General features: G+C 41.8%; 1 protein-coding gene across 1 annotated transcript in view; it reads left to right on the forward strand.

Moving 5' to 3' along the window:
- Lrmda (leucine rich melanocyte differentiation associated) overlaps positions 1-24,359 on the forward strand; it is a 1,015,195-nt gene that overhangs the window by 821,947 nt on the left and 168,889 nt on the right. The window contains exon 6 of the mRNA XM_026789555.1: positions 6,342-6,432. Coding sequence (XP_026645356.1) covers positions 6,342-6,432 — 91 coding nt within the window. The remainder of the gene's footprint in view (positions 1-6,341; positions 6,433-24,359) is intronic.

Below are 24,359 nucleotides of genomic sequence, written 5' to 3' on the forward strand. Positions count from 1 at the left end.
TCAACTTGCTAGACCTGGATGGAGGTGGGGGTTCCTTGGACTTCCCACAGGACAAGGAACCCTGATTGCTTTTTGGGCTGAGGAGGGGGGGACTTAATTGGAGGAGGGGGAGGGAAATGGAAGGCGGTGGCGGGGAAGAGACAGAAATCTTTAATAAATAAATAAATTTAAAAAAAGAAGAAGCAGCTTACAGAAACCCAGAGCCACCATCATTTCTTTCCTTTTGGGATCTTTTCTTCACTCCCTCCTTCCCCATAAATATTTGTGAACTGCTGTTCCCAGCCAGATGCCCTCTGGGGTTACTGGCAGAACTAGGGCCCCTGTAGATCAGATAGAATCAAATGGAATGCTTCGGGCTGTTAGCTTCAAAGGGCTTCCATTCCCCAGAGAGGCCTTTGCCACAATCCCCTTCTCCCTCCTTTCTGCCCACTCCGGCCTGAAGGCTCTCCTCACCCTCTCAGCTAGGTGCCCAGTTTCTGCCAGACTCTTCCCTCCCTCTTGGTTTTGTAGTCATGGATTAAATCTCATCCCTACTTAATTGTTTCTCCATTCCTTCTCTTGACTTCTGTCTTTGGTATGACATAACTGTTCCTGATCTCAAAACAGTCAATGGTTCCAATCCCATCTCTTCATCACTGACATTGCTTCATGCTAGAAGGCACAATAGTACCCTTGTAAGCAGGGCTGGGAACTTCAGCCTTCAGGATGGTTATTCACTGCTGGATTTATTCCTTTGATCTTTCTCTTCCCGTTCTCACCTGTGTTTGATGAACTACAGTAATAATATATAACCATGTTTCTCAATCTTCCTAACCTGCAATCTTTTCTACAGTTCCTCATGTTGTGATAACCCCCAACCAGAAGATCATTTTGTTTCTACTTTATAACTGTAATTTTTTTTTACCATTATGAATCATAATGTAAATATCTGATATTCAGGATATCTGATATGTGATCCCCAAAGGGGCCATGACCCATAGGTTGAGAACTGTTAAACCACAGTCTTATGTTTGACTGTGAAGTGTTGGACTTAGTCAACCATCATGCCTTGACTTTCTCTTGTTTTCCTGGGAGTAAGTTGAGTGCAAGTACTAAGAGCATATAGTTCACTTTAGAAAGTCAGTATAGGTCCTTTTGAAAACTTGCCTGTAGGATGGATAAGAAACATGTCCAGACACAGTTACAGTTCCCCATGTGCAGAGGTCAAGCTGGAGGATTTATGAGAGTCCTGGTAGGAGTTGGTACCTCTTCATGACCCATATTAATCATGGTGAAATTTTTTGATATGCCAGGAATATAAACGGCGTTCCCCATCTTGTTTTTCTTGACGTCCTCAGCAAGGGCTGGCCTCTGGTAGATGATTACTAAATATTTGATAACTAAATGCTCAGTGCTTTTTCTTTTGAGAAGAAAACTAAATGTTTTTAGAGGAGTCAGCTTTCTGCCGTGGTTTCAGGGAATGAATTGTGATCAGAAGTGAAGATTACTTCTACTTGAAAGAGGCTGACAAATTTCCCAGCCCTGGGATCACTTTCTGTGGCTTATGATTTAGGGGTGAGTGAGCACGCCAAAGACCTGCACTTGAGCTGAGTGATGGGGGATGAGTTGTGGAGCTGCGGTCTTCTATGGTATTTTGTGAAAATAGTCAGAGATTTATGGCCATTAAACAACTTTGTAGCTGCCCCTCCTTGTTCTGAAGCTGCAGAATCTCCGGTACTCTGCATTCCATTCCCTGTGTGTACCATGATGCTCATGAGTGTCTGCCCTGTGCTGTCATTGTACATGCACATCGGGAAGGGTCTTGAATGTCACACTGTCATTTTCTATGGTTACTGATAGACAGTCTCACCCTGCAAGTCTCTCCTAGAGTGTGCCGGACTTTCACTGAGTCTTTTCCCATCAAATTCCCAAAGCTCTAGCCTCCTTCCTCATCAGGATACACTGGACATGACTGCTCTGTGGTATAGTTAAGGGGGAGATTTGTCCTTTCCATCAGTGACCAGGGAAAGGGTCCTTTTAGTGGAGGGGAACCTGCCTCACAAGGTCCTGAGAAATGCTGACTTTTGTTTAACTGCCCTGATTTGGGGAAATGGAGTTTCTTTTGGATCTGACACTTCTTGCATGATGGAAATTGCCTTCTGCAAATGTGTTAGCTCCTGCTAACCATTACTGATGTGATTTTTGAAAATGTTAGTGGCTCTCCATTTTGAATGGGTGAATAGTCAAGAGGCCTCCCTGTGCACTAGAGCTCTTTAGCGCGTCTTATGCAAGGCTGGGACAAACACCTCAAGTCTAGAAATCTGGAAAACATTTTTGTCATTATCTGATTTTTGTTTTGTCTTTTCTGTGGGTCATACTCAGTAGTTTTATGAGAAATACAAATACGATTTTTTTTTTTGGTCACAAACACACCCAGAGATGACATTAATCTACATTATAAAAGAACTAGAAAATTACTTGGGGTTGATATTGATAGAAGATGACATGGACTAGACGTGGAAGTCTTTGTATTGTTAGTTTTCATGTTTAGCTTTTAAAGATTTCAAAAGTGTGGAAAGGTTTAGACAATAAGAAAACACATAGCCATTATTTAAGATCTGTCATTCGTAATATTTTAATGTATCTATTTCAAACCTGTTCTCTGATCAATAGAAATAACCACGCATACTTTATTAGCTCCAGTCTAATTACCGTGCCCCTTGGCAGAGTCAAGGACTTTCATGAGTTTTGTTTGTATTGCTATATAATTTTTAGATTTTTGTAATACAGGAAATCAAATGGGCACATATGCACGTAAAACCATGCAATGTTTGTCATTTGGCCACTTGTGTTTTCACTCCACAGAAGCTTTTGTCTTATCGGAGGTAAGAGATTTAAATCAGGCTTATTGTTCTTGGACGCTAAGCATTAGTCTTTCATAAAAGTATATTACAAGACCCACCTCCATCATATTTGTAGAGGTGTATGTAAAGTTTTCTCTAGCTTATGAATTTTATAGTTTTATTCATGTGTGTGCACGTGTGTGTGTACACGTGTGAGCAAGTGGACAGATGTGCACATGTGGAGGTCATAGAACAACCCAGGTATTATCCGCATGGATGCTACCCACCACTCCAAGTCACTCAAGCCAGCAACTCATTCCCCTTGGCAGGGGCGAGAGAACAACCTTCTCGCCCCTCTATGTGCCTTAGCATGAGGAAATGAAGCCTGGTGATGCAGTGGCTGGTGGAATCACATCCTGCCTAAGCTCCCGTGGCCTTTCAGCAAATTGGATGAAATTCTCTCTGTTATTGACTGTTTGGGTCTCCTCTTCTTGGAAAGCCCCGGCATTTCGTTTGCCAGTTGTCTTCAGTATGCATTTTTGTTGACTGGAGGATATTCTTTATGTATCCTGAGTACTGGTATTTTATTGTAGCCATGGCAAATATCCTCTAACAGGAGATAAAAGTAAAATGTGAAGCTACAAATCTCTGCCATCGGCACTTAGGAAAACTGGCACGGAATCAAACGTGGGAGAATCTTTACGGTCCCGGAGACTCAGACTTGTCCAGATTTCCTTATGCTTACTGTAGGCATTTCTTCTTAATACATATAAAGGAAAACATTATGTAGATGTGTCCTACTTATTGTGCCTCCATTGCCTCATACTCAAGTTTGTGTTGCCTCAAGTCCAAGGTGAGTTCTATATCCTTTGGCAGAAAGTGTGCAAAGTGAAGGAATTTTCTCTTCTGTTTCTTTCATATGCTAACCTGGATTTTATGAATTGTGTTTCTGAGGCTAAGATGTGGAGAACATGTCTGTGGATCACACTGAAAAAGACCCAGTAGTTTTCGTTCTGATAAAAGCCAAACTGAAGAACATGTACTTGGAATCTTGATTTGTAGAGTCACCCGGAACACTGAGTTGTATAAATCCCACCAAAAAGCCTAGTTTGTAAAATTGTTGTTTTCCTGGATTCTTTCCCATAAGTTAAGTTTATATTAGATGACAAAAATGGATGGTGAGCAGGAAAGTAATTAGGTGCTGGGCATTGAATGGCAGCTACAAGACTCTTGTCCTCCATACAGCTGAAAACAAGTCTCTTTCTCTCAGCTCCAGAGCTCTGATGCCTTGTACAGTCAGAGTATTTGCTGAAAGGCAGTGTGTCTTCCCATTCCTTCTAGGGGAAGCAGCTCATCCCATTATCAACAGCTTAAATTCAAGTCTAAAAATTCCACAGCACAGCGACATGAAACTCCTGTTGGGGTGGGAAACCATGTCTTTTTTCTTTCTAAACATGAACTGCTTCAGAAACACAGGTAAAAACAAGTCTGGGATATCTTAGAGGAAGTGTGCTGGACGTTCTTCATCCTGTAACTTTATCCGTCCTTTAGCAAGCACAGAGAGGCCTTCATGTTTAGAACATGGTTACTGTGTTTCAAGTATCATGTTGGCCACGGTAGACCTCAAAGGCCAAACAGAGAGACAAATAGCAAATGTAGGGTTTGGGTTTTAATTCATCTTCTGTCTCGTCCACACACTTACAGCATCTAAGTGTTCAGTGGGGTGGAGCGTAGCCAGTCTTTGAGAGTTCTGTCCTCTGGGGCGGTGGCTTTTATCTGGCTGCTTCCAGTATACTTGGGCCAAGCTTTAAACGCCATGTATGTTCATTATGTTTGCCTTTTCACTGGAGTGGACAAGTATTCTCTGAGATCTGATCCCACCGAGGGACAGAGCTTCTAATTTTGCTCTGTTCAGACCTCTCTCTGTAAGTCTGCCCCGAAAGCTGCTTAATCAAACACCTCAAATGTCAGAAATGAAGTTTAAAGGGTTTCCGTGGCAAGCAGGTCTAATCTGCTGCTTAGCTCTGACTGCCGTACAGCACGTAATCTCTTCCGAGAGAAGGCCCGCTTCTAGCAGGGTAAACACACCTCGGAGAATGGATTTCTTCTTCTGGAAAGAGAAACGAGGAATTAATGAAATTTACTTTTTCACCGAGCTTTTGGAAAGGTTGAAAGCCTAGGATTTCACTCCTAGCAGATGTTCTTTTTCGGATATTAAAAAAAAAGTTGCATTTGATTTAGAAATCTCAGTTAGGTCTAATGGTGGAGCTTTTGTCAAAGTCACCAAGCTCTTCAGAGGACATATCGGTCCTTGGTCCCAGTCCACGTGAGCTCTGAGGCTGTCATCATTTATTGCTAAGGCCATACTCTTCCGGAAAGGGTTAACACTGCAGGCACAAGCTGCCTTCCACAGTTTTCCACAGGGTAACTAGCCACAGTTATTAGTTACAGTCAAAGAGTTCCTGATGTACAAATAGAAAAACAAAACAAAGTAACACCATTTTATATGCCATTTTCTTTTGGTAATTTGAATGATCCCCCCCCCTGCCATAAATGAGAGAATTGAACTTCCTCACCAAGCATGGGGAAGCCCTGCCCACTCCAAACATCTCCATCAGTGTCCAGTTTCACTGTCATGAGTTTTCGCTCATGGAGGCTGTATCATGGAGTTCTGCTTTCCGTTAACCTTCTAGTTGCTGATGACTTGTTGAGAACCATCACCATACTGAGTACCCACAGTCGAAAATTGAAAATCCAACAAGCTACAAACCCAAACCTTTTCAACACTCACCTGATGTCACAAGCGGAAGCTTCTCCTGGCCCCACAGAACAAAATGCAGGCATACGAAGTCTGTCACACAGCATGCTTGCAGGCTCTGCACGGAAGATGTACAAAACAACAAATTAATGCCGTGTCCAAATTTGGGTCTCTTCCACGGTGTACCTCATTATGTTTTCACACATATTCCAAACAGTGAAGTATGAGATAGTCTGTAATAAATACTGAATTTGTATTCCCAATTCAAACTCCAGAGGGATTTCTCCAGGGTTGATATTATACTTAGTCCACAGCACAAGGCTGACTCATATATTCTGCTATCTTCTGTCTCTGTGCCACCAAGTCCACGTAAGCCAGTCCTGATTCCTGCACCTACGCTGCCTCATCCACAGTAGGGCCATAAGAGTCTGCTTATAGCCAGCACTCACTTTGCCACAATTTCTGGGAGCAAGCCTGGAGCAGACCTGGTCTACAGTGCTTCCTGCCTTTTTCCTGGTTTTCCTCCTCTCCTTCCAGCTCTGTATAACAGTGATGGCCACAGCCAGTCCTCTATCTTAGAGTACCTCAGAATGCTGTGCCCTACTAGCTCAGACTAACTAGAGCCCATCTCAACAGGTAAAGGAAGGTCAAGTGGATCCCATTCTCTCCAGACTCAGATCCCAGGGAAATGAATTAGTAAACAAGGATGTGACACGGTGTTTGGTGTTTCTCCAAGGTAACATTTTGCTTTTATCTTACAGATTTCCAGTGGGGATGATGCTGCCTCTCCAGAGGGACACCACCAGTACACACCCCTGCCTTCTGCATCCAGAGAGCTTACCAGTCACCGAGGTAGGAACTCAGCTTTCTGTTGCTGTCAGTGATTGTAGCCTGCAGACCTGACAGTACAGAACTCTGGAGCTCTGTGATCCTTACTGCGCCCGTCCTGTGACAAAAAAGCCCAGGGATTTTTAGGCTCTTGATGGGAAATCTATACTAACAAGCCTAAAGATTTTAACCCAGATAAGCAAGGAGGCGTAAACCCATGGTATAATTTTGAAACCCCCTGTTAAACAGAAAGATTATAGTATTTAACAATTACTTAGAAGACCATTCCACACAGTAATAGGAATGGAGAGATGTGGGAACTGAGTAGTATTTGTTAAAATAACAATGTGTGGAAATGTAAGAGGTGAAATATGTAATTTCAAAGAGGGTGAACTCTAGATTATAGCTCCAGAAACTTCACTTTGCCTGACAGCTTCAGAAAGAACCTTGATTTCTGCTGGCTTCTCTGGTCCTGGAAACATAATTTGATTTGTTTGATTCTTCCAGTATTGGAATCCGTTTGCCATTTTGGAGATGTTAAGTTTCAAAAGCAAGCAGAATACTGATAAATATCATTTGAAAAAGTCTTGTCCCTTAACCAGCTTCTGGGGCCAAGGAATATGCCACTGGCTGAGCTGGAATTACTGAGGGCAAGAGGAGGTCACATGGTCTGACGTGTCTACTGTCATAGCCTCCCATGATCAGATCTCTGTTTCTTAACTGGGAATCTGTCTTTCAAAGTTAAATAAGGACAGGCTTAGAAGAGGGACATTGTGTACTTTAAACACTGCTTTCTCCAGTGCAAAAATCCCATTAGGGTCACTGAATAAGTGCTCTCTTGGTCATCCCGGTTATACTGCATGGATGGAGTAAAAGGCTACAGAGAAGCTTCAGAGGTGGTGGGCTCTTATGTTCTGTATGATTGGGGCATTAATAGTCTGCAAGAAGTGATTAAGAGAGTCATGTCAACCTTCAGGAGTCTGTGACTTGGACTTGACTGGCTGACCTATGGGCATCGGTGGAATGCTCCTTTTTGTGACTTTTGACCTTGTTATAGTCCAGCTGTCATTTTCTTCAAGTGTCAGCTTTGTGAATGTCAGTTTTGTTCAGTCAGCTGTAATAGGTACCGGGATATTGCTATTCTGGGGAGATGAACAGGTCTCTGCAGTGGGTGCTTTCCTGAGGGTCTAGAACACTTCTCTTGGGACTCTTGGGCAGGAATACCCATGGAAAAATGATATTGGGAGAGAGAGTAACAGAGTTAACACTATTACAAGGAATAATGCAAATACTTTAAAAATAGCTTAATTTTTCACCAGTGTATTGTTTTTTGATACCGTGGTAAGGATAATTGTACTGTATAGCCTACTGGGTAATTTGCATGGAAACTGAAGTCTCTAAGACCCCCAAGTCTGCTTACAAAGACTTTATCTGCCAATGCCATTTAGATTTCCCAACAGGGGAATCTGATGGGATGACTGGTGCTCTTCAAGAATGAGTCAAATATCGTCTGTTAATTTAGTAGTAAAATATAAGCCTTGGAGGAATAAAGGAAGGTATGTTTTAAGCATATTGCGTGTACACAATGTGTGTGTGTGTGTGTGTGTGTGTGCGCGCTGTGGTGTTGGGGACCAAACCCAGGTGTCTTCTGTAAAGCAAGCATTCTATTCATGAACTACATCTCCAGTCCAAGTTTTACTAACATTTGATATGTGCAAAAAATCACCAAGAATATAAACCAGTACTCCTGGATAACATCATAGCCTAAAAATTGGAAAAAATAGAAAATGTTCTTTAAAGGGATCTAACAACCAATAGCTCAGTTTTACTGAGGAATAGCGCCATAGACTTAATGTACTTATTGCCTGGTCCCCTGGTCCTGGGCTCATAGGCTGGGTGTTGAAAACAGATTCTGCATCATGTAACAGTGTCCTTTGGGTACATGGTCACAAGGAGACAGAGAGAGACACAGAAGCTCCTGAAGGCTGGCTGTGATTTGGTATCTAACTAAGGAAATGGCGCAACCACTTTGCTCCATCCTGGCCTGAATTACATAAGCACATGGAAAAAGCCATTGTTGCTTTGGTACCCTAAGTGAAACTACTTAATGCCATGCCGTTTTTACATTTAAGGCTATCATTCTAAATTCTAATTATATAAATCAGCAAAGCATTCCAATGCTAGTTATAAATTCCTTAGTGGAAATGACTTGTGAGCACCTATGCCTTTCACGGTATGAAGGCAATCTATGTCACTCCTGTCAGAATCTTTCCAAATGTTTGATCAACAGAATCAGAGCTGGAACTTGAAAACAATTTTGATCCACCCAGTTCCCAATCTATTTTCCTTCCGCATCAACAGCTACAGAAACTGGTGGCTAGGCACTCGTGTTCATGTGCAAATTGCTGTTTTCCCATGCCTATTCTATTTCCACTTGTCCTTTTCTGTGACTCCCAATGTCGAATTTGATGGGGCCAGAACCCTTGTCTCAGGAGTGGTAGTAAAATGTGAAGAGAAAATGAGCCTAGACTGACGATCAGGAAGTGGTGGACTGGATTCTTCTGTTTGTTATTTCCTTGTATGCCATCTGTCATAAGTGTTGTCATGTGCAGAACTTCCTGATTCCGCCTGAAACTTCCTGCTTTGAGATGTGTTGTGTCTTCTCTCTCTTGAGAGCCCCTAGCCTATTGCTCTCCAGTTTCTAAAGTAATTGTGCATCTTCTTCTCTCTGTGAGAGCCATCTGTGTATATGTCTTTAACTCCCAGATGGAAGTCCTGTGAGAGGCAAAACTAACTCTCTTCCCTCCTTTCTGTCAAAGACTCCTCAGCCCTTCAGTTACATAGTTAAATACCACATTTCCAGGGTGTGGACGGGGCTTCCCCCATTCTACTGTCTACAATCCTGTTTGGTAAGTTTTCCGGAGATACCAATTTTTGTGGGGAGTAGAAAATACTGTACCTACTTTCTTGTATATAGCATGGGGGTCTTAAAACTCATTGTATATTTTGGGGGGTTTGGAACAGTACCCTGAAACGCACATTGTGTTCTCTAGCCCATGAGAGTTGTGGATCCATTAAGTAGTGGGGCCTATTAGGAGGAAATCACATCATGGAGGGCATACCCTCATGTCACAGTTCTTTCTCCTCTTCCCCCTTGTTTCTTGCTATAAGGTGAGGGCCTTCTTCATATGTGTATATCTGCTATGGCATGATGGAATGGTGTGTGCTTTGTATCAGGTTCAGAAACAACAGATCGGCCAAACATGGACCGAGGCCTCCCCAAACTGTAAGCCAAAATAATTGTGTCAGGTATCTATTGTTACCATTATAAAAATTTGACTTCCATAAGTAAAAATTGAGTCATGAAACGTAAGGAAAGAGTTAGTGTCTTCCATAGCTAGTGAGGTGGCAAGGGTGAGCACAGTCAGTGGAAGACCTGGCCCTGTTCACCTCCAGCATCAACCCCGTTGTTTTCAAAAGAAAACAAGGATGGGAGACGTATCTGCAGACATATCTGATGACTCATTGCCAGAGCCCATTTAGCCATCAACCATAACTTCCAAGGGGAGGATTATTTTATTATTATATTAAACAATACCATATTATTCAACATTATATTTGTCAAACATTGATGTTTGAGTAGAAGAGAGGGAATGAGATGAATTGAAGGGACTAACACAATTATTTTCTTGGAACGGATACTCTCAAAGGAGGAGCTTCATTCTCAGAATGATTTGGTTCTGGAATACATAGGAGCATAGGATGCTTACCTTATATTTCTCCCAGAACACTTTCCAAGACGTCAGCATATTGCTGGATTTGAGCTATATCCTTGGTCTCTGCTGATCTCTACTGGAAATCTAGATGTAGTGTCTTCATTGAGTACCATGTTATGAAGATTGTTGACACATTGGTTAGATAAAATCTCTTTGACTATGTTCTATGGACAGAAGACATCCCAGTATAACAGTCATTGCCGATCTATGTAGTAGCTATCAGAGGTAGAATCCACATGAATATAGAGTAGACCGTTGTGTCTTTGGGGGAGCCATTTCTGTTTAAACCAACAACAATGTTATTCTTAATCTGCTCTTACAACACATGGAAGTAAGTGGACATTACCATTCTCATTAGACAGGGGTATGCCAGGAACTGGTCAAGGCTGACCAGAGTCACTGAGCAGCAAAGACACACAGACTATTCAAAGCTCTGTGCCTGTGATTCCAAAGTTACCCTGACTTTCATCCTTCCCATTGGACACATGGAACAAGGGCGAACTGTGACACTGTGTCAAAAGAAATGGAGGACCTAGAAATTCCCAATGATAAGTGTGCCCACACCACCATGAGGCACCAGCAGGGAGGCTAGAGACTCTAAAGGGCCATAGGAAAGCTATGCAGGACATCAGGGGCACTCTGCTGGAGTCCTCAGAGTGAAGTACCTGCACAGGTCAGTGACTCTCTGGTAACTCACTTGGAAGCAGCCTCACACATTATGACTGTGTGCATTGCCCTGCTCTTCCTCATTTTGGGATTTTCAAATCCTACAACAGTGCCTCTTTGTGGATAGCCCCTAACCCAGACTGATCCATCAGAGGGGATTCTGGGAAGTGTAATTTCCAGTGAGCTGCAAATCCCGACAAGAGGATGGTGCAGATGGAACCAAGAACCTAGCCAGGCTTACCCACTGTCATCTCTCGCAGCCGTGACATTGAGGGTGTCACTACCATTCTTCTGCATACACAGTTTTTTGAATTAACCAAAAGTTCCCTGAATTCCCCTCAATCGTGTTTTTCCTTGATGCTTATCAGCCTTGCAAATTGCTGGAGTCACCTGTCATGTTAAGCATCTGAATTTGAATATGCAGAAGAAAGAAAGCTAAGAGTACGGAAATTTATTTGAGAACTTGCTTGAAGATTCGAAACCCTCCGACTTCACTGTTTATCTGAAGTCTCCACTGTTTTCATTGACATGGATGCTGGCTGCACATCTTCCTTAACTTGGTGTTTGGTCTATTTATGCTTAGAATTAATTGCCAGGACAATCACAGCATGGTTTCCATAGGGAATATCATAATTACTCATCATTTGCCATTTCCTAAATGGGGATTGCATTTCCTGCTTAGTAGCTGATCTTTCTATCTATCTCTGGGAGCAGCTCAGAGGGTGCCGTCCAAAAGAGAAAAGAACAGTGACTGGTTTTCATTTGTATGATTGTAACTGTTTTAAGCCCAGGATCTGAGAAGATAGATTTTCTGAGAAGCCATAAATTCAGTGCTTTGCTTCTGCTGATGGAATTAGCGAGTGAAATGAATTCGGAACAAGTTAGAGAGGTGTTTGTGAAGAGGCAGAGTCTGCAGAGACAGGAGTGTGGGGTGGGGCCATGTTGGCCAGGAAAACCTATGACAACACACAGGCCTCAGAGGGGCTTGCTTGGTGATTACAGTTTGGCAGGGTTGGGGATGTTGTAGGATTTGGAAGCAGTCTCTCTGTTTCAGCCAGTAAGAGTTTTTTATTTTTTTACTTTTGAACTTTGTTTTAATTTTTACCACATTTCTAGGTCAGCCCTCCAGAGATGTGAAAGACAGAGATGAACCCTACAAACAACAGCAAGCCAGACTGATCATAGGACAGCAGACAGTTTTGTTCAGTCTTGCTTCCTAGCTCCACCCCAGGCAGGTCTCTGTCCTGCTACCTTTTGGTCATCTTTGCCCATTTGAAAAACTGAAATAAACCATTCAAGGTCCTGGTAGAGCCCACCTCAGCTCAGACCATGACTGAAGTAACACACTTATTTGTGGACTATATCCTCTGACTGTTTCCTTAAGACAGCTACACATGAGATAATTTTTTTTCACCCCGAATTGGCATTGGTGCCTGATGTAGGAGAGCCTTTGGGTTCAATATTCAGCAAGTAACAATGATAACAGCAGCAATAATGGTAATTAATTGGTACTTGTTTGCTAAAAGTTTATTAAAGCTGATAGATAAAAATGTATCCGTAGAACACGTGCTAAGACCTGGAAAGCAAACAATGAGAGAGAAGAGGGAAACGCTCCCTGGTACAATGACACATATAGCAGGAGGATTTGTGAAGGGAGAGTAAGGTCTTGACATGTCTTTCAGACCCCTAGCCATGCCTGAGCCTTGGATGCAAGGGGGAAGTATATGTTGGTTTCTGATGGGGAACTATTATTAGCGTTTTCTAATTATGTAAAATGATTGCATCTGATGACATTTTGAACTGAACCCATTACTTTCGACTCCTTTCTTTCATAATGCTTTTCTGTGCATATTCTTGGTGGAATTCTCAGATGCCAGGTGAAGCTCAAGGTTCCTTTATTTAATGAAAGTGACTCGTGATTTGACAGTTGTAGCTGACAGGTTTATTTCATCTGTGTGGCAGTGGGAGTCTATTTTCTGTGTGTGTGCTCTGTTCCTACGTAAAAGGACTTTACTAAGTGCCGAATAAATTGTACTTTTCCTTTGATTCTAGACCTTGCCGGAATGGTTTAAAAACTGCAGTCTGGGTCATCAAATTCATCTCTCCGCTACTTTGCAGGGTCAATAGCTTCGCTGTGCACCAAGCTGGGCTGGGTGGATTGGAATGGAGGGTCGTGAAGATTAAAACTTCTGAGTGTATATAGATGGATGTGCAAATGTGTGCCGGCTGTCTGGGAGGGCGGCAGTGATGGAAGAGCAAGCCAAGTGGAATCTGAAGACGGATGAATCTGCTAGACTATTACCAAGACTGGCATGGACTTTAGCCAGGAGCTTTAAGCAACCTCCTTCAAGCACATGAAATCCATAAGGGTCTGTTTCCAAGCCTTTTCCTCCAAGGATGATTTTTCACTTGCGGTCCCACAGAGTTTTTCATTTCTGTTCTTTGGGCAGAATTGTAGTAAGCTCACAGACACAGACAAGCTACCAATCTGGTTCTTCTGCCCCTGAAGCAAAGCAAGGACGGGGAAAATGAACTCCACTTCCCCTCCCCCAAACAGTATCCTTACCTCAGTAAACTGAAAGGTGAGAAAAGGTGACCTTTTTCCCCCACTCAAAAGACAAGCTAAACAAAATGTGGTAGTAAGTATGTCTCCTTGAAAAAAAATATGGAGATCCAGAATGCGTGGGAATAGCTGGTATAGAGTCCAGATGTGCTGGTGACTCTAGAACTGGGCTGATTCTCTGAGGCTCTGTACTTACTTGTGAATGGATCTCATTGTATAGAGCAGGCTGACCTTGAATTGATGATCCTCTTGCCTCAGCCTCCCCAGCGTTCACACTGTTGCTATGACCCATCACACTTTTATTGTAAAGAGGGACTGAGATGTGGTCAAATATGACCCCAAGGACAAGGATTCCTATGAGCAAAGGTCACTTCAGGTAAGCGTGTGCTGTTTCCAGCGCCTACGGTAGAATTTGAGAACTCTGAGATAAAGAATATCATCACTGACTCTGAAGCCTTTATGTCCAGATGTCAATTGAAGAAGGGCTTCACACTGTATAACTTTACACAATAGTGCTTGACACAAGGTGTGTATGTGCCATGCATTCATAGGGAAGGTGGATTCAGGGAAGAGGGGGACAAACATGGCCATTTAGAAGATGTTGAACTTGAACCTTGAAGAACAAACATACAGGGAAGCAGTAGCTGGAGGACAAAGAAAGGGCGTTCCAGAAGAAACATCGTGAAGGAGCAGAAAAGTAAGACTCGAGGCAACTGAGGAGAGATGGGGATATGGTTGGGAAAGAGAAATTATCAGTGAAGTCCCTTCATATAGGGTGACCTTAAAGTAAGGCAAGTCCGGACCAAACTGAGGAAGCTCTATTTGTTTTAAAACAGTGCTGTGTTGGTGAAAGGATTTCATCTTCTAGGCGAGGCTGAACTTAAACTCATGATCCTCAGTCTCCTTAGACCTTGGATTGTTCCCCTCAGATTATGAGAAATGAGGTCAGATATGAGTCCTGAAAGGACATGGATTCCTATGAGTATTGTAGCATGTCAAGACACTGCAAGCATAGGGACTTGGAGTCCAGAGGCCCCTGGGGAATGAGAATCAAGAGACTTGGCTCTGGATTTAGAAGCTGTTGATTTCCTGATACAGGCTATGAGTCGGTGTGTTACAAATAAGCAGGCTTCTAACAAAGGTAGTGTAGGTGACAACATGGCAGCCTGCTGGGACCAGAGCACACTGCCAGTGGAGGAGAAGTGGGAACACGCAAAGGCAAACTTAGGGCTACCACGGCATCTCTGTTTGAGATTGCCATTGGTCTTACTCAGCAGGACTCAGGCATTAAAGGAACTAGCTTCTCCATCTCGTTTACTTTGTGATTCGGGCTTTGATCCTGAAACATACAACTCTGCCTCAGTTAGGATAGGGTTGAAATGTCCCAGTGGATCTAGGTGTGGAGCTACTTGCAAGAGACACACGCGAGACCAGGAGATGAGAATCTGTGGGTGCAGTGAAGACGCCAGCCTGCCCCGTGGGAAGCTGTGGTCTGGTCCTGTTCCCCATCACTGGTCCTCCTGAGAGGATTCTCCCCCGCCACCCGGGCATGCACTATAATCTGGGCTGTTCAATGGAAGATTGGGGGAGTTAATGTTCTGAAGTTCATGACTATGGGAACGAACATACAGTAAGCAGGAGACCCAGTCACAAGAATTTGTTCACTCCATTGTTTGGCCTGCAGTTGAGTTAGTTACATTCTTTGGAAAGGAAACCTGGCTGGTGCATTTCATTGCTCGGTCATGAGCATGTGCAAAAGAGTTGCGGGGAGTCAGTGCCTTTGGTCTAGACTGTGCTGCTGAAAGCTACACTCAGGAGGTACAGTCCCAGCTCCAGATCCTTCTATCTCTGTTTCCTAGCGTCTTGTATAAAACCTTACTTGTTGCCCCAGAATTTTCCCTTACATAGTGATTTTACAACCTTTTTTTTGGAACAAATAAACAAACATCTGGAATCATGTGGTACATTTAATTAAAAAGTTTGCATTTGGCCAGAAATGGTAAAATCATGAAAAACGGACTGTCGGTAAGCCCAAGAAGGCCAAAGGATGACGTCGTTGGCCGCAAAGGCTGCAATGGAGAGGCGAGAGCACCTGTTCTGTGCGGCCCTCTGTCCTCCAGTGTCCCCATCTCGGCTATTAATATTTACTGCTCTGCTTTTTATTCATTCTAATGAAATTTTTTTTTTGGCTGGGCTGGCCAAAGTAGAAGGTTGTTATTTTTCCAATAACTTTGGATTTGTCAGGCGGCGTGTGCTTTTTAAAGGGGGTGGTTTTAGGAGTCGGTGGCTTGCCTTTCCCTTTCTCAGAATTCCCCATGCTTCAGGCCACCGCTGAGGTCCATTTCTGTTTCTCCCATCAGTGTGTGGCACACAGGTTTCCAGAGAGCTGGTCACAGGGGGATCTGGTCAAGGGGACAAAAGAAATGCAGGAGTAGCCAGGAACTCTGCCTTCAGGAATCCTATAGTCTAATTGGACATAGCAACTATACTAGGAAGACAGGAGGCTGAGGAGGAGGGAGTGTGGAAAGGTGAATTATACTGAGTTTACTGAAGACATTGCAGGTATTTTGTTTGCAGTTCTGGAGCTGAACAAGACTGCCTTCTGTAACTTGGTAAGTACTCCAGGGAGCTGAGTAAAGGCTGTAAGGACACAGAAGGGCTGTGGAAAGCACAAGGAAGGATTCACTAGTCATTCCAAGTTGACTTTTTGTTTGTGATGTAGAAACTGAATAATAGAAAAGTGGCAGACTGGCTAACACAATGCCGCCCCCGTGGCTCTTTTGGTGATGGTAAGGATTACAGTGGAAGAAAATGCATTACCATGCCCACTGATTGCATTATCTGGGCAGCAGTTCTCAACCCATGGGTCTCAACCCCTTTGGGGGTGGCATATCAGATATTTACATTATGATTCATAACAGTAGTAAAATTGCAATTATGAAGTAGGAAGAAAATAATGTTATGGTTGGGGTCACCACAACATGTAGAACTGTATTAAAGTGTTGCAGTACTAGGAAGGTTGAGAACCACTAGGTTAGGGGGAAAAAAAAGCAATAACAGAAATAATGTTGTTCCCATCATTCCTGATTTCTGGAAAACTCTCAGAACATAGTTCCCTCTTAGAGTCAGCATGACGGACTTCATTTTGATTTTTAGCCTGTGCTATGGGGGCCCAGTGAAGGAGATTACTGCAAAATAATGGGTTTCTCTGGTGTTTATTTAATAGGAGTATTAAGATAGAAGGATTGAGAAGAAGCCTTTCATGAAGAGGAAGACCGAGTAGAAATCACCTTTGGGTGGTTTGAAGCCATGAAAGAGATGCTCTTCTGATTTCATTTCCCATCATAGCCTGGGCACAGCAGGGAATGAGCACACTCCTAGCAGGAGTTGGCTGTGGTTATTTTACTTTTCTGCCTAGTTTCTCTTCTCCAAGTGTGTCTAGGGTGAAGCCAAAGAGTTATGTTTGCATGGCAAGAGAAGGGCATTGAGCAATTTGGTTTTGCAAGAGTACCGTTCAATATTTCTCTCACTTGAGTATTTACACACAAGACGAGGTTATTGTAAGGCTAGCAGGCTTTCTTTTGGCGAGAATGTGCAGGAGGCAGCCAGGGGCTAAAAGCAAGTGAAGTTCTTTTATGTTAGTCTCCAAGAAAGGAGAGGGCTATTGAACTCCCGTATGATTTGGAGATGGGGACCCAGGAATCACTATTCCTTGAAGCCTGGACCTGAAGGGTCTGCTCAATGCCTTTGAGGTAGCCTGAAGGACTTGAAATGATGCTTTCACAGCTTTCAAATCCTGATGGGGTTTGATCAAGGATTCTCTTATGTCAAGGCTAGCTGTACTTTTTCATCAAATGAAAGCAGGGGTTTTCCCTTTGACCCCTCTGGACTTCTTGCAAGCACAGTGAGATGTAAAACCATCCTGGATCAAGGCCTCAGTTGCTGGCCCTTAGTAATTTATTATTCTTATGCATCTGCTTCCTTAAATACTCTCTGCAGAAGCATTAACATGAAAATAAAGAGTACAAGAACTTGGAATTTTCCATTCCTCGCTCTCTTTGTCTAGTAGGTCAGAGTTCTGTCCATAAGGATAGCAAGCGAACTCTCTGCTGTGGCAAGGCAAGGCTCTCTCAACTCAATGGCAAAAAGAGTGAGGAGCCAGGAAAATAATGCAATGCTAATTCCCAGTACAGACTACCCTGAGGTCCCTATATAAATTGTTGCTCCCTTTCTTCGATTCCCACCTTCCCCAAAGGGAAAAAAAATGGCCTGTGTTGTTAGGAAGGACATCTGTGGGAGAGCAATAAAACATCCCCTCCCTGGTGGATTGGCTCTTTATTCCTTAGTTATCTTTCTGTAGCTCATCAGTTCCTCCCAAATCAAGGAGCGTCCAAGAGAATAAGACAATCCTTTTTGGTTTGGATTAAGGAAAACCATCCAATCATACTCCTCTACAAATTTTGTTTTTCTCAAGAGAGAGCTTTCCTTCTTAGGTCTAATTTATCCTGTCTTCATCTGCTCCATTGGAATTTCTCTGGAACTCCTGCCTCCTGTGGTGCTGAAATCAAATATTCCAGATCCCTAGGGGTATGGTAGGCAGGACAAGGAAGGTGGGCATAGCTGGAACAGTAAGAAGCTCAAAGGCCTTAGAAAGTACATTCTGTAGCCTGTTTTCTCCTTGCAGACTCCACAAGTCACAGTTTTGCTCAGGAGATGCTCACTGAGCTTCCAGAGTGTATAAAGCACTGTTGAAAGTAAGACAGTGTGTAGAGCAGTGTTGGGGCTTAGGAAGTGATCCCCCAAAGCATGGTGCCTGGATAGCCTCATAGGTGCCTCACAACTGAAGTGTTTCTAACTTCCTCCTGTTGCCCTGCCGCCTCCCAAGCTCATCACTCAACTCCCAAGACAAGCCACAGATTCCTTTGCTTCTCTCTTCCAACACATGTCTTTGGCCAGGAGCACCTTTACAGAGTCAACCGTGAAGCCTAGTAGGACTCTAGCCTTTCCCAACCCTTCTGAGCAAGAACACAATGAAATGACCTGACCAACAGTTCCAGAGAGTGTGTTATGTGATGTTGACTTGAGAAACTCCAGTCCTATACCTGAGAGGGGGGAATGTCTGCAATTGGAACACACACACACACACACACACACACACACACACACACACACACACACACACGAAGCAACAAGTCCAGAATGAATAGGAAGAAAAGAAGTGAAAGTACAGATCACTGGACTCTGGGTTTACTTTATGCTCAATTCCTCTATTTAGGAAATTTCCCTTTTGACTCTTAAGGTAAACCCAGTTTTTTGTTATATGCAAGAAAGCAAACCAAATTGTCCTGGAAAAAGTTGCAATAAAAGGGTCTGTTGATGAGGTGGGCGTGACATCACACACCTATTATCACAGAACTCAGAAGGATCAGGTAGGGGGACAGTGACAAGTCAGGCTCAGCTCCATAGTACCATCTTATATCAAAAAACCAAAATAATGAGAATGGACTTGGAATGTGAATAAAAGAAACAAGGATCATGGAGTCTATAGCACAAGCTGGAACTCAAGCAGCTAGACATTGAAGAAAATAAGGGTACTGTAGAATGTTAATGTAATTTTGATTTGACTGAAGCAAAACAAACTGTATGCTCTAGTGGTGCAACATACACTAATTTATATATACATATATAAATGCAGTATCTATATAAATAATATATGTATATATCTAAATAAAATATGTATATATATATCATTGTTATTCCAGTTAGGGTGATTGCATAACAAGTGATTTCCAAATTTAGTGGTACAGAATAATGGTTTCTATGTGCATAGATTCTGAGAGTCAGAATTCCAAGTGACGGAACGAGAAATGTCTTATCACTGCTTGATAATGTTCAGGGCTTTGGTAGAAAGCTTGTCATCTGGAAGCTAAGATCAACTAAAGATTCATGTGCTCGCAAACTCTCAGTGATGGTGGCTGCTCTCCATCTGGGCTTCTCTTTGGCGTTTTCTCTGTACATCATTTGTACATCCTCATGGCGCGGGCAGAGTTCCAAGGGTGAAAAAGAGGATGAGCCAGGCCTGAGTAGTGTTTTTTCTGGCTCTCGTCTCAGAGGTCATGTGACATTTCTTTGCCTTGCTCAGCATAGTCATGGAAGGCTTGCCCGGGTTTTAGAGAGGCAAACCAGACTGTTCTCCATGACCGTGTGGCCTGGGATCCTGAAGAGACTATGAGATCAGAAATGTTATTCAGCTCATTTTTGGCAAATTCAATCTTTCACATTAATATCCTGGGTCTTGGATAAAATTTCAACAAACTTTCACAAGTAGAGGTTGTATAAAAATCTCTCAGGTCACAGTATAATAAAAACAGGAATAACAGAATCAGATTGTACAAGTTCCTTTCCATCAGAAATTTTCCAAAATCCTTCAATCTCAAGTCAAAATAACCTGAAAACCGAAACTGTAGGATTACGAGGGAAATAGAATAATGAAATCCCACTGTAGGATTACAAGGGAAATAGAATAATGAAATCCCAATATACCAGCAGGCTTAAGACCATCAGTAGATGGAAAGAGGGTACTTCAAGGATACATGCTAATTTGAAAAATCCCAAAGAACAAATAAAGAAAATGTTTTTTAAATGAGAATGTAAAATTAAAGTTCACATGGGAAATAAATAAAATAGTAACTTGGATAGAATAAAGAAGAACTATGATAAGAAACAATTTGTTCTACCAATTGTCAAGCATATATTAATTTACTAACCAAAACAATGGAGCGTTGGCATGCAGTAGTGTAATCCATGCAGTGGATTACAAGAGGGAGTTTTAGGACACAATAAAATGCAATATTTGTTGAGTATTTGACTGAAACCAGTTCAATAAAACCAAAGGAAAGTGGAATTATTTCTTAAGCTAACATGATATTTTAAAAGGAGAATACAAAATAATGTAATAATTCAAAAGTGATCTTTGAAAAAAAATTAAATCGCCTCTACTATGGAAAAGTAAAGAGAATATAATCATGCAAAATAAAGGATCAGACACATAAGAAAAGTAAAGAATTATAAGAGTTACAGTTGATTAATATGATGAAAATCTAGCTGATAATTTTCTTGGAAAATACAATTTAACAAAATTAAATCCAGAAGACATAGAAATTAAAAGACTGATTTCTGTAGACATAGTGAAGCTCATGAAGACATGTCACTCTCTGCAAGAGCACCAACCACAAGTGTCCCTCCAGGGATAGAATCCACTAACAGCATGTTACTGGGACCACTGCAGGTTTCACATGCTCTCCCTGCAGTGCTTGCTGGTTTCTGCACACAAATATCCCCATCGTGGCTGATTAGAAGCTGCCTGCATGTTATTACCTAGTAGAGATGTGGGCATATAAACCGGTTCTTTGTGTGTCAATCTAAGCTGACTTTTATACACCATGTAGATGGTCTCTGCTATTCAGACTGTTAGCATACGCAAAGACATACTTTTGATTTTTTTATTAAGCAAATATGTAATATCTTTTTGGAAAAATTAAAAGTGAATACTGAGACAATATGTATACATTCATCTAAATTGTAAATGTAAACAGAAAAATCCTGAAGAGTATAATCATAAACAGAAAGGAGAAACACAAACAGCAATTGAATTCATAAACCAGTAATAGTTATCCTAAGTATGCAATAGAATCTCAGTATTAGAATATCCATTTATTTATTTACAGGATTAAAATGGTCATTCCATAGAAACTACAAGGTGTTTGTCAAATTTATAACAATTCTGATGAAAGCTTAGATTTTTATATACTTTCCTAATATGATAAAATACATCTGTCTCCATTCAACAGCCAAAACCAAATTCAAAGTTAATTTTATGACAGCAGAAACAAAGCAAGGTATCTATTATCATTAATACTGGCTAATGTTTTATTAGAAATCCTAGCCAATACAATGAGACAGGAGAAAGCAATTAAAGGCTCAGACCTCAGAAGCCTACTGCAAAACTATCACACTTACAGACTATGTACTTGATTTGACTCTTGGAAACTTAAAAGAACTGATTTAAAACTAAGAAAAGAATTTGGTAAGGAAGCGAGGTGCAAAGTTTGTGTCCAGAAATCCTTTCTGGATTAAAAAGAGAAAAACAGATGTGAAAGTATTTGAATGGAAGATCACAGTTACAAAAGCACCACAAAATGTGCATATTATAATAAGATCTTTGTGTGTGTGTATTTGTGTGTGTGTGCGTGTACTATCCCTGAAGAAAACTTAAAAATAGAAATAGCACATTATTCTACTGGAAAATTCAAGATCATTAATAGAGCAATGTTTTAGGGTCTCTGTTGCAGTGAAGAGATGGGCAGGGCCTTACAGTTTCAGAGGTTTAGTCCTTTGTCTTCATGGTGTGACATGCAGTGTGCAGGCAGACAGGGTCCTGGAGAAGGAATTGAGAGTTCTACGTCTTGATCCACAGGCAACAGGAAAGTGAACTGAAACTAAGCTTAACTTGAGTATAGGAGTCCTCAAAGCCCACCACCACAGTGACACACTCAATCCAGCAAGGCCACACCTCCTAATAGGGCCACTCCCTATGAGCTTATGGGGCCAATTACATTCAAACTACCATAACCAAATGCTTTTTATCACTTTATAAACTCATTATGACACTACGTAATAGCCAAAGTTTTGTTTAATTGAAAACTAAATCTAACGTTGGTATTGGAAAAAAAAACAATTACAATACCTTTGGTAATCTCAAACAAATTATGAGGAGAAGGAATACAGTTGCACAACAAATAGTTATGATTATTAATTCTAATAATTATTCTGCAGTGCTGGATTTGTGTATTTGCTTTTTTGTATTTTCCAGAACTGAGGACTCAGCTAAATTTCTTCCTGATCCTTTTCTCTTTTGGAAAGGGTCTGACCATGTAGTCCTATCTATTCTGATATTGTCTTTGTAGGGTAGGCTGTCCTCCAGCTCACGAGATTCACCTTCCTCTGCCTCCAGAGTGCCAGGATTAAAATTATACACCACCACCCCCAGCCATCAATGCTGGGCTTTGGATCTAAACAAGAACTGTAGGACTGAGATACACCCTGAAGTCCTGAAGTGTCAGGCTGTGATAATCAAAACAACATGGTACCTTAAAACAGGAAAAGTTGAACTATTTAATTTATGTTCTTAGGTCAAATGGGAAGCCATTTGGAAGAAAAAAAACAAATCCATACTTATAATAGGATAGATTACAATGAATTAGAATTTTAAATGGAACAGATAAACCCATGAAAACAAAAAAAAGAAAGAAGACAGGCTCAAAATTCCAACCTTCCGAAGCAACAGATAAAAGTGAGCAGATCTTAATGATTATATGTGATCCTCTTTTAAAGGGTTACAAATTAAAACCTCATCTGAATGGAGTGAAAATATGAATGTGAACCTGAGCATTGAAAACTGATTCACTGACAATTGTGGTGTGTATGTGTGCTACAGAAACAACACAGAAATTGATAACGAGGTAACCAGAAACATATACAAACATAGATCATGGGCTGGAGAGATGAACAAGTGGTTGATTGCTTATTGGTCTTTCGGAAGACCAAGTTCAGTTCCCAGCACCTGTGTTGGGAAGCTCAAAACCTCCTGTAACTCCAGCTCCATGGGATCTGATAAGTGAACACTTCAGGCTTTTTGGAGGCACACCCCTACCCCCAAACACACACACCATGCAATGAGTGGGTGCATAGTTCACTGGTGGAGCAATGTAGGCACATGACCCCAGACTTGAGTTCCAGCTCTGCGGGGAAAAGAAGAAATAACTGCCCTTATTCACACTTGGATACTGAGTGAATGACATCCTAGCTTTGTAATGCTTAACTTCCTCACGTTGGAAAATGAACAATGATTTCCACCTTTGGGAGAACTTTCTAGGATTAAATGACATTACAGACATATGCAAATATTTGCATCTACTCAAAATGGTGCATGCACACAAGCAATACTATTGTAGAGGAAAAATAGCCACACATCGACAAGAGCCAACTGTCTATGAATTGAGAAACAGCTGAAAGAATTGCAATATGGTCATCTCTGGAGAAGTTTGAACTCCTACATGAGTAAGGGTGTTCTCTCATAATTATTCGGAAATCTGTGCAGTGCAGACCACCAGGAACAGCTTAAAAGGACAGTAACACAATTTCTAGCCATGGTTCCTTCAAGGGGAGACCTGGATTGTGGTGGGAAAGAGCGGACGAGTACAGAAAGATTGGGCCTTTTCAGTATTTGAATTTTAACAGTGCATGCACGCATGGGTTGTACCCCCACTACCAAGGCCCAGAAAGAGTGAGTTATAATTCCTTCTGAGGCTTTGCACATTTGTCTCCCCAAGGCGATTAGAAATTCTCTCTGTGAAAGCATTCCTCATCCTCAGACTCATGTCTCCCAGCACTGATGGTCTGCAGGGCACCATCTGCACTCTGTCACTGTTGAGGGGATTCCTAGGAATCAGTTGTTCTGGCAAAAAAAAAAAAAAGGAATACACAGAAAACAGTTCAGTTCTATGCATATTTGCATGACTTCTTGATTTACTGAGCACAGGAAGGCACACGCACAACAAGGGTGCCCATGATAAGAGTTGCCACAAATGCCCTGAACGATTCTTTGAAGTCAGGTAATGAGATAGTATTTTACATATGTTGATGATATAATTTAATCCTAGAAACATCTCCAGAATACAGATATTATCCACTTTTTAAAATATGAGTAAATTGAAGAGTAAATGTGATATCATTCAATGCAGGTCCCACTTTGTCACATCCCTCAGGAAAGCCAGTCCCATTTGGCCTTATACCGGACCCTATGTGTTTGCCTCTGCTTCATGCAATCAAATACATGGGCACTGTCATGACAGGAATACATTTCAGCTTCATGCAATCAAATACAT

The sequence above is a fragment of the Microtus ochrogaster genome, unplaced genomic scaffold (genome assembly GCF_000317375.1).
Source record: "Microtus ochrogaster isolate Prairie Vole_2 unplaced genomic scaffold, MicOch1.0 UNK21, whole genome shotgun sequence".
Taxonomy (NCBI): domain Eukaryota; kingdom Metazoa; phylum Chordata; class Mammalia; order Rodentia; family Cricetidae; genus Microtus; species Microtus ochrogaster.